Source organism: Nematolebias whitei, chromosome 18, assembly GCF_014905685.2.
Source record: "Nematolebias whitei isolate Nwh7 chromosome 18, NemWhi1, whole genome shotgun sequence".
Lineage (NCBI taxonomy): Eukaryota > Metazoa > Chordata > Actinopteri > Cyprinodontiformes > Rivulidae > Nematolebias > Nematolebias whitei.
Window position 1 is genome coordinate 41,034,428 of NC_056515.1, and position 10,826 is coordinate 41,045,253.

At 42.8% G+C, this 10,826-nt stretch overlaps 1 protein-coding gene across 1 annotated transcript in view; it reads right to left on the bottom strand.

Annotated features, from left to right (window-relative positions):
• The window catches only part of ap3b1a (adaptor related protein complex 3 subunit beta 1a), a gene marked incomplete at its 3' end in the record, with an annotated part of 88,526 nt that overhangs the window by 2,753 nt on the left and 74,947 nt on the right, over positions 1–10,826 (bottom strand). Inside the window, 2 exon segments of the mRNA XM_037692178.1 lie at positions 545–629; positions 5,859–6,087. Coding sequence (XP_037548106.1) covers positions 545–629; positions 5,859–6,087 — 314 coding nt within the window.

A 10,826-nucleotide genomic window follows, 5' to 3' on the forward strand; every position in this document is an offset into this window, starting at 1 on the left:
AATGTTTATTAATGTTTATTTATGTTTCTTAATGTTTGTTAATGTTTGTTAATGTTTATTAATGTTTGTTAACGTTTATTTGCTGCTTTTATGAGGTTCATCCAAGTTTACAACTAAACAAAGCCTGCAACCTGGATTACCTGGATTATTATTTCTACCTGGATTATTGAGCATGCATCAGGATAAAGCCTGCAACGTTTTAGCTTTGCAAGCTCCTGTTACAGCCCTAAAATAAAGTCAGTGTAGATGTTCTGAAAGTTTTAACAAAATCTGTTTAGTGGTTTATAAAATGTTACGCTGACAGAGGTCATTTCAATATTAAAGACAACATTGTAGTTTTGTATGATCAGTTCGAGCTCAGTATTTGGGGATCAGTGTCAGCTACTGATACATCAAGGTTATCTGAAAATCTGAGTTAAAGTCATTTTTGAGTTCTCAGTTCTCTCTTTGCTGTGGCAGCCATCTTGAATGTGGCTGACTACAGCTTGAGCAGAAGGCAACAAAGACTTGTGTGGGAGACAAATGATGTTTCCTCTGGTCTTACCATAGCTGGAAGTTTGCTGCTTGTGTTGAGTCGCTGAAGTCGATCCCCATGGACACGGTCACCGAGGCCCCCGGCTCCAACCGCTCTGAGTGAAACATTTATATAAAGAGAGTGAGGGAGGAGGAGGAGGCTGCAGCAGCAGAGTGGAACAGACAAGTGTTTTCTACATCACAAAGCAAGGCCACCATGTGTGAGAAATCTATCCTTCAATCTCATCCGCACCAGTTCAGCCTCGGAGGAGACGAAAAGAAAGAGATGAAGGACGAGCAGCTCATCTCCAGAACAACAGGCTTGTCAAAGACTACATCAGCATCCAGAGGCTGAGGGGCGCAGAGCACGCACGTTGACGGCAAGTCACAAACAGCTGGAACATGGCACATCTGGGTTTGGATCGGAGCCGCTCTGTGCTCAGACACAAACTCGCCCTCTGCTCCTCCTGAGCATCACTCACATTAATCTCACATTTTATGACTTCACGTTTAAAGAAAAACACTGAGGACAGAAAATCACACAAGTAAATATTCATACGCTCTAAATGTTTCAGAACCTTTCAATTAGAAATGTTCATTTTGGGTGAAATGCGTGTTCATGCGTGCACATCTGCTCACAGACTCATGTTCATGTTTGTGGTGATGTTCAATGTTTTATGTTATGAGTGCTTAGTGTATATTTAGTTGATGTTTTTCTTAGTTCATATCTTAGATGTTATTACTGTTTTTATTATACATTTTATTGTTGGATGTAACTGGGACCCTGTGTACATAATTTCGCTCCACCACATGTACCACATGAGGTGCGAATGACAATAAAGAAACTCTGACTCTGAAATATGTCCCCCCTCCTCCCCCCGTTGGGTCTGATGGTGAACGTGTGCAGTTGTGGACAGGAGTGTTTCTCTGGACTGGAACTGAACAGGGAGCCTTAATGAAACATACTCAGATATTCAAGTGAGGAGGAGCAACGCGACTTATCCTGCCGAGTGGGCGGAGCCATACATCCACCACCAGCAGCAGCAGTGGGTGGGGGGGTGCGGCAATAGATTATTCTTCGTCTCTTCCATTAAATTGAGAAAACTATCCTTTTCAATAATAAAAAAATCTAGAATCGTTTCCTCAAATGATCAGAGTGGGCGGTATACAAATTTAAATATACGGCGGTGGCCATCTTGAATTTTGTCATCGAAACCCAACTTTCAATGTGGACTTTTCTTAGACCTGCATGGCAAAATGGCAGCTGGCACCTGACTTATTTTTCAAGTTGTGCATGTTGGGCACATGCACATGAAGCAGGGATGAGTTAAAGCTGCTGCTCAGAGTTCACAGGGACTGCAGCAGAAGACTTGTCTAGTCCCAACGAGTCTCCAACAGCTGCAGCCCAATGACTGACAAATATATCAGCGACCAAAACTGCGTTTCGTGGCTTCAGTCGCAACAAGCAGCTATAGAAGTAACGTACGTCGTGCTTCGTTACTGGATGAAAACGAACCCCGGTGGTATCGTCGTTCAGCAGCGAGCAGGACTCCAGAACACTCGGCCCGTGTTCTCAGCTGCAGCTCATCCAAACTGAATCCAGCCGCCTGCTTGCAGCAAGCAGCCGATCGATGCAAATTATCCACCGTCTGCCTGCACCACTTCCTTCAATGCCCAATCAATTCCCTGCAATCAACAGTTTTAACATGCTTCAACGCACAGCTTCGGTCCGAGTGTGTTGGGGTTTGTTTGTGCACGCGTGCAGAACCCACTTTGACTCATTTCACAGCGAGACGCACACGGTGTGGAAAAATATGGTGATGCTGTTCGAATGCGTGTCCTGATCGATATTAATGAACGGGGATTAGAGCGAGTAAGATCGGCTGTTTGCAACTCCGGGGGATGGACGGGTCAATTTACTGAACTGATGGTAAACAGGATTAGATGTTTTCCATAACTTGATGATTATTTAAAATCTGAATGTGAAAATGGCATCGTAGAGGAGAAGTCTAAAAAATAAAAACCCTTTGAAGCACCAGCAGTGACATGAAATACACGGAAAACAGACGGATCCTTGAATACAAAACTGAAACTACAGGGAAAGGTCACTCTTAAATGAAGATTTTATGAACGACAAGCAGTACTACATAATATAGTAATATCTATAATAATGGCTATAATACAGTAGTCCTTTATTTATAGTGGGGGCTCCGTAGCCTGAAGACCTGCGATAAGTGACAAACTGCAAAGTAGGAATAGTAGTACAAGTAGTTTTGGTATTTAAATATACTGGTGTATACCGGCATGTATTTTAAGACATTTTAAACCCTTCCCACATTCTTACAATATTCTAAACAAGGTTTCTAAACTCTAAACGCTCTACAAGACACAGGATGTCATGATGTCATCTCCCTGCCTCCTCTGAGACTTGCAAGTGTTCTTGGCCACGCCCACTTCTATGTTCTGCATGATCAGCTGAAGCAGGAAGTTTATCCTGCAGTGTGGGCTGCACAGAGGCGCAGCAGGTGCTAAATCATTTATTTTAAATAAAAATTCCATGCTGATCGTGAGGCTCATCCATCAATCAACCCATTGTGTCATGTCCAATCTTATTTTGAAAAACCGCGATAGAGCAAGTACACGATAAACGAACCACAAAGTAACCAAGGACTACTGTATAATAATAGGATAATAATATCTACAGTAATATTCAATTCAATTCAAAAATACTTTATTAATCCCAGAGGGAAATTAAATGTTGTTGTAGCTCATGTTCCTTGTTTCATAAAGAGTTGTTCTAGATGTTGATGGTTGTGGGCGGGAAGGATCTCTTGTGTCTTATAGCAGATCTGAAGAAACTGGCCACAGATGTTGATCCGTTTACTTGCACTTGGTTGGCCTCCTGGGCTTCAGGATCACCTGAATGTTGGGCAGAAATCCTCCCAGGGCAATGGCCACTCCTCCCAGCAGCTTGTTGAGCTCCTCGTCGCTGCGGACAGCCGGCTGTAGGTGCCGAGGGACGATCCTGTCCTTCTGCTGACATGAGCCGTGTTTCCTGCTAGTTCCAGGATCTCAGTGGTCAGGCACTCGAGCACAGCTGAGCTTTTGAGATGTTAATCAGCTGCTGTTGGTTGTAGAAACTGCCTTGTTGCCATGGTTACGCATCATAACAAATGTCCAAAACTAAAAAAGTTTCAGTAAATATCCTTCCAGCTGCACAGCATCTGATACCAGAGGAAACAATCATCCAAAAAATGAGATTTACATCCAGAAAAAGAGGAAATAAAGTTTCCAAAAGCAAAATCTCAGAATGAAAGAAACAGAGCTGCTCCAACATGCAGCCACCTGGAGCGGAGCAATATATCTAGAACAATGTCCAGGCAGCACGGTTCTTCTTCACAGTAACTCATTTAACATCTTACCTCCACATCAATCTGGTTTCAGGAAACAACACAGCACAACCACTGCTTCACTGAAGGTTCTTAATGACGTTGTTGAAGCACTGGATGCTAAGGATTATTGTGCTGCACTTTTCTTAGACCTGTCTAAAGATTCTGACTCTGTGGATCAGAACATCTTGTGTCATAAACTCTCAGAAATCGGTTTCTCAGAACACACCATTGGTTGGTTCTCTAACTATCTCTCAGACCTGAGGCAATGTGTTCAACATAATGGTACTTCCTCCAGTTATTTAACAGTCAACAATGGTGTACCACAAGGCTCAGTCTTAGGACCCACCCTCTTTACAATCTACATACATAATGTAGGCAAAAACATCCCTGATGCATCCATACATTTCTATGCTGATGACACAGTTGTTTATTGTCGAGCTAAAACTGTTGCTAAGGCTTTCCAGCTTTTGAAATCTGCATTTAACATCATCCAGACAGATTTGTTCGGTCCCAAACTTGTCCTAAATGCCGAAAAAACCAAAGGGATGCTTTTTTCAAATAGGAAGTTGGTCCCAGCAGTTCTTCCTCCGATTTTATCCTCAAATGGTGTCCCCATTGAGTTTGTTGATTCCTATAAATATTTGGGTATCTTGGTCGACTCACATCTCTCTTTTAAGCTCCATGTGGAAAACTTGGTAAAGAAACTGAAAGTTAAACTGGGTTTCTTTTTCAGAAACAGATCCTGTCTAACCCTGAATGTCAGGAAACACCTTGTATCTGTGACTTTCCTTCCCTCCACTGACCAGATATTCAAATGGAAGATATTCAAACAGTTAGGAGTTATTACCTGGAGTATACAAAGAGAAATAGTTGTGGTTTTACTTGTCCGAGGCAGCACACAGTGCCACATCCTGGTGATCGGTGGGAGCATTTTATCCACCACCAGGCACAATGGGCCAGTCTAGATTAACCTTTGGCCACCCCACCGGTGATACCATTCACTTGAGGAAATTCCACATTTAAGTAATATAAAAGTAGAAAGCATAGTTTCCTCAAATGACTCGGGTGGCTGGACAGCAGTCTCTCGGTGCTTCGCGGTTCGTTTTTCATGCGCTCGCTCTATCGCAGTTTTTCAGAGTAAGATTGGACATGACACATAATTGTGCTAAGATGGTTTCTATAGTCCACTCTCTCCCTCACCGCCTGCCCAAACTCTCAAACTAGCTTTGGCCAAAGTGGTTCAAGATATCCTGGTTCATGCTCAGAAATCATGAATGTTCATGATTCTTCTTGTTCAACCTTCATCACTGTTCAGAGTTCTCCTGATGGTGGACTCATGAACACCAGTCAATGTGACAGAGACCTTCAGGTGTTAGAAGTTACCCTGGGCTCCTTTGTGACCTCACACACTATTCCACACCTTGGAGTGATCTTTGTTGGTCCACCACTCCTGGGGAGGGAACAATGCTCTTGAATGTCCTCCATCTGTACACAATGTGTGTGACTGTGGACTGGTGGAGTCCAAACTCTTTACACATGTTCTGTGACCTTCTCCAGCCTGATGAGCACCAACAAGTCTTTTTCTGAGCTCCTCGGAGATCTTCTTTGTTCCACCAACATGTTGTGAAGATCAGACGTTGATAGATCCTGTTCTTTAGATCAAACAGGTGATCACTCACACCTGATCATCATCATTGATTGAAAACTCCTGACTCTAATTTCACCTTCAGATTAATGATAATCCCAGAGGTTCACACATTTTACCACTCACAGATATTTAATATCGGATCATCGACCTCAATAAATAAATGAAAAGGTTGAATATTTAGTCTCGTTTGTTTAACTGGGCTCTCTTCATCTACTTTTAGGACTTGTGTGAAATCTGAAGATGTTTTAGGTCGTGTTGCTGCAGAAATATAGAAAATAATTCAGGAACAACGTGGAAGAACTCACCGACGGTGTTAAAGCAGTGGACGTTGAGGCTCGCTGGGCTCCGGTCTCCGACATGGATCTCCTGCAGGCTGTGGTCCGAGTGGTTGGTCAGAACGAGCTGCACTGCGACCATGCCTGGCTGGAACAAACATGGCTGCCGGGGGAAATGGTACTTGGCCGACAGTCCTTTTCCTGTCATGTGATGAAGCAGCTCGTAGGTTTTCACCGGCCCGAAACATGAAGACGTGATCTAAAAACAAACAGGAAACACTGAACGTGCACGTTGCTTCGAGTCGTACTTCAGCTCATTCAACGCAGTTCCAGTCATTTTCAAAGTGTTCTGAACATTAAATCTGTCATTGTTCTTGTAACTTTGATACTTTATGAAGTATAAAAGTACTGAAGTGCATCGAGATCTTTCACAAATCTTGCACGCTGCACTCTTTGTGTCCCGTCGAACATCCTTTAGTGTTTTTACTTCTCATGTATCTGTTGACTGTTTCACGTCGTTGTCTCCTTATGCTTCCTTAATGTGTTCAGAGCTTTATCTTTTCATGCTTTCATCGAGTCTGTCTTTTAATGTCTCGTTTATTTTGCCTTTTTATGCTTCCTTGTGCTTTTTCCCATAATTCTGCTCCTCATGTCCCATTATATTCCATTTTTAATAACATTGAAATTCAGCCAATATTCAACTTGTTTTCAACGTCTTCATCAATTTCAGCTGAGAATTTACACGTGTTGTAAAAATGATCATTACTGTAGGTGTGGAAGCAGCTTACTGTACCAGCTTCGAGGAAGCAGTCTTAATAAATGTGCAGAGTTTAGTCTTTCAGCAGATTAACTGCAGAGAACGAGCACGTGCAGCTTTAGCTTTTTACATCAACACTTTCCTGACACATTATGTTGTAAATGCATCGAAACAAAAGCTGCACACGGCCATATTCATACCTCACCCAGGCAGAATGCAGCACCTGTTAGTGAAGCAGCAGCCCCCACCCCCAACACCCCCTTCATTAAACTCCACAGTGCATTTACAAAAAGTCTTCAATCAGCTGAGTTAGAGGGAAATGGGCTGAATGTCGAGGCTCTAATGAAAAGAAACCCGAGGCTGAATGGGCCAAGCCTGCCGCTCGCCAGCTCCTTAAAGGAGCTTTTAGCTTTTCAGAGGCAGGAAATGATCGCAGCTTTGAGAAGTGCTGAGAAGAACGACGGCAGCTTCCAAACAACCAACACCTTGTTACAAACATGTGGACACGGGGCGGCATTGGGACTTCTTCGTGACGCTGGCGTGTGTTTGCTCTCGTCTCAGACACACAAGAAATTAAATAAATTGTGTCATCAAATGTGGAAATTGTTCCATAAGGTGCATAAACATGAGACACATCGCCACCGTCAGCTCATTCTTTACATCAGTCTGTATTTTTAAATAAACACATCCACATGTTGCTCCATGCACAGACAAGAACCACCTAAGAGCCTGTGGGAATAAACCAGTTCAGAGTCTGCTTACTGGCTAAACGTGAAAATAAAATAATAAAATCTAAATCACAAGAACATGAATGCTAAAAACACATCATGTGTCTAATAAGTGGCAAAGATGGCAAACTGAATGGGTTAAATAATTATGAGCAAACATCTGGAGGTAAAGCAGTGTGATGCATCACTGTTAGCTCTTCAATAGAGTCAAATATGAAAAAAGTCTTATTTTACTAGAATATAATAAAACAGCATGTGCTGGTTTGTTCATCTTTTTTTTTCATTCAACCTTTATTTAAACAGATAAATCACATTGAGCCTAAAAGACTCATTTACAAGTGAGACCAGTTTGGACAGACAAAACCAGTGGTTAACTGGACACATGGAGGAGTTGGAGGCGAAACAATTCCCATCAGACTTTTTTCCTGCCTGAGGAAAAAAAACCTCTAATAATAAAAAAAACACCTCGCACAAACAAGCACATAGTGACGTAGACATTCTGCAGACGGAGGAGACAAGAGCGGTCAGCAATGTTCATAGATGCTCTCGAGGTCAATGTAAGAGTTCTGATAAGGATGGAAAATCAGTCAATGTCCTCCGGTGAGATCCATAAACATTCTCAAGGGATGTCAAGGAATGGCCAAAAATAACGTCTATGAGAATCCAAGAGTCCTGAAATGATGACACAAGTTTATTCAGCAGGTTTCATCTGGTTATCAGTTCGAAATTCCTCAGGGAGGTGGTGGTGAGCGTCAGATCACATGTTCTCCAGGTGAATTCAGATAAGATGGCCTTCAAGATCAGGCAGAACTTAATGACATCTACCTTGAGTCTGTGTTGGTCCACTCGGTTCTGAAATGTCCAAAACACATGGCCACACCGATGGAACGTAACTGAGTAAAATCCCCAAGATCTGATCCATTCTGCCCAAAGCATTTGAGTCTGGGTACTTGAGGCACGAACCAAGCCATCATAAAGGCAAGCAGCGTGATCGGGTCCAAATTTGCTGCAGACGACTTCCTTGAGTGTAGATAAAACCAGCACCAGCTGAATCCAAAAAGCAGGAACCAGTTATCGTAAATCCAATTAAAGTATATATTTTTTTTCATTTAGCCTTTATTTATCCAGGTTAGTCTCATTGAGCCACGAGAACTCATTTTCAAGAGAGACCTGTTTAAGGAGCACATGGTGGGGGTTAAGGGCCTTGCTCATGGGCCCAGGGTGGGGCGAATGAGGGTGGAGGCAAGTGCGGGTGTTTCACCTACCCCACCCACAATTTTGATGTTGTCGGGGCCGGGGCGTGAACCGGCGATCTTCGGATCACAAGCCCACCTCTCTAACCTCTGCGCCACCACTCCCCAAATATGCGTCCTTAAAATCCACAGATGGCAGCAGAGATAGACACATCATCAAGTCTTCAAGTCGATGAGATATCCAGCTGCGTACGTGCCAACAGGGCAAATTGGCTCGCCTAAAGCCTGTCTTCTCTTCGAAGAAATGTTGTAAATTGAGTTGAGGGACCAACTGGTCAAAACAAGTCCATGATTATGGTTCAGAAGAAGTGAAGAGAGGCTCAGGAGCAGTTTCACAGACAGAGCAGCAAAGAGGAGAGGGAGGGAGGGAAGCATCCGATCTCAGTGAGAGCAAGTGGTGCATTAAAGTCGTGTTTGAAACTAAATGTCTGACCTTCACTTGTACCATGAGTCTTCAATCAGAAGGTCGCCGGTGGCTTGGTGCAGTTGTGAAGAACTTTTAGCAGAGAAGGTGAGACCTCAGAAAGAAGGTTATAATCTAGGTTAAAGGTAAACACTAAAGACATCAAGGATGGCCAGGTGTTCCACAAGTGTCCTCTGTTATTTTGAGTTCAGCTTTACAGATGTTGGGGTGAAGGTGCAGCTGCTGAGATTCCTCCACTGCAACACGTCATGCTGAGTGGGCGGAGTTAAACACAACCTGTACAGCTTCATTTCACGTCAAACTCATCAACACTTCTAGCTGGTTCTCAGCATCCAGGCTCCAAGGCTCTGACAAAAACAGAACCACAAAAGATCTGCTGCCAGGTCCTCCAACATTTCAGATTTCCATTAAAGACAGATTAAATCTAATCCCATCAGTCTCAGTAATCTGTAGCTCCATGTGACTCCATCATGGTTCATATGAACGAGTGGGGGGACAGCCATTAGCATGTGAGCTAAGCTAAGACACATTTGTTGTTCAAAACTAGACCCAGCATCCTTGAAGTGAGGCCTGTTGTTCACCAACCTTCATGCTAAGAGTTTTTAGATTATTTTAAGATGAGAAATGATCAAATCTTCAAAACAACATCACGTGCAATCTGTTAGCAGGTTTAAAATGACCACTGACACAAAACAAACACCATAATGTCCCCCTGAAGAGAACGTCTCTTTGGTTCTGGTCCATCTAGTCCACCTCTACAGGAGGACAGACAAACATTTGCTGCTGTGGCGCCCTCACACGTGCCCGTCACGCCGGCGACGGCCTGCAGATATATCGGGCCACTTTTGGATGTGTCAGAGCAGTCGGTGTCGATAAAGCACGCTGTAATGTTTGTCGGCCCATCACAACAGAGACGTGCCTTCAAGGTCCTGTCGGCTGCTCGCCCCGAGCAGGCGGCGTGGACTCAAACTGCTTATTATCACCAATCAGACGGAGCGGACAGTTACAGGCTGCCCACAGCAGCACCTTCGCCCTCCCACCTGCCGTGTCCTACGTGACGCACGGCAATCAGCTGAAGAGTAAATAAGAGAAGCCGAGCGCTGTGACCTTGACTCTCCGTCAGTCTGACTCCATGTTTGGCTGCAGGAAGTTGATTGAGAGGCTCAATTATGCATCAAGCTAAAGGAAGCGCCGGTGATGGATGGCACAGACACCAGTCACCTTCAGAGCCTGGACGCAGCGTTCCCAGCATCCTCTCTGGCAAATGACCTGAAAATCCCGCTGACATATTCAAAAGGTGCAAGCAGGAGCCAGGCGCTGTGCGCATGAAGAGGACCACTTAGAATAAAAAGAGATTTATACATTTATTTATTGAGCATGCATCAGGATATTTATAGAAAATACATTTCTAAAGTTTACCAAGTAATGTTCTAATTTTCTGAGATAGTGAATTTGTGGTTTTCATTAGTTGTCAGTTATAATCATCAACTTTAAAAGAAATAAACATTTAAATATATCAGTCATTGTGTAATGGATCAATAGAATATACAAGTTTCACTTTTTCAATGAATTACTGAAATAAATCAACTTTTTCATGATGTTCTCATTTAATGACCAGCACGTGTACATACATACATATACATATATATACACATATACATATACATATATATACACATACACATACACATATATATACACATACACATACACATATATATATATACACATACACATATACATATATATGCACATATACATATATACATATATATGCACATATACATATATATATGCACATATACATATATATATGCACATATACATATATATATG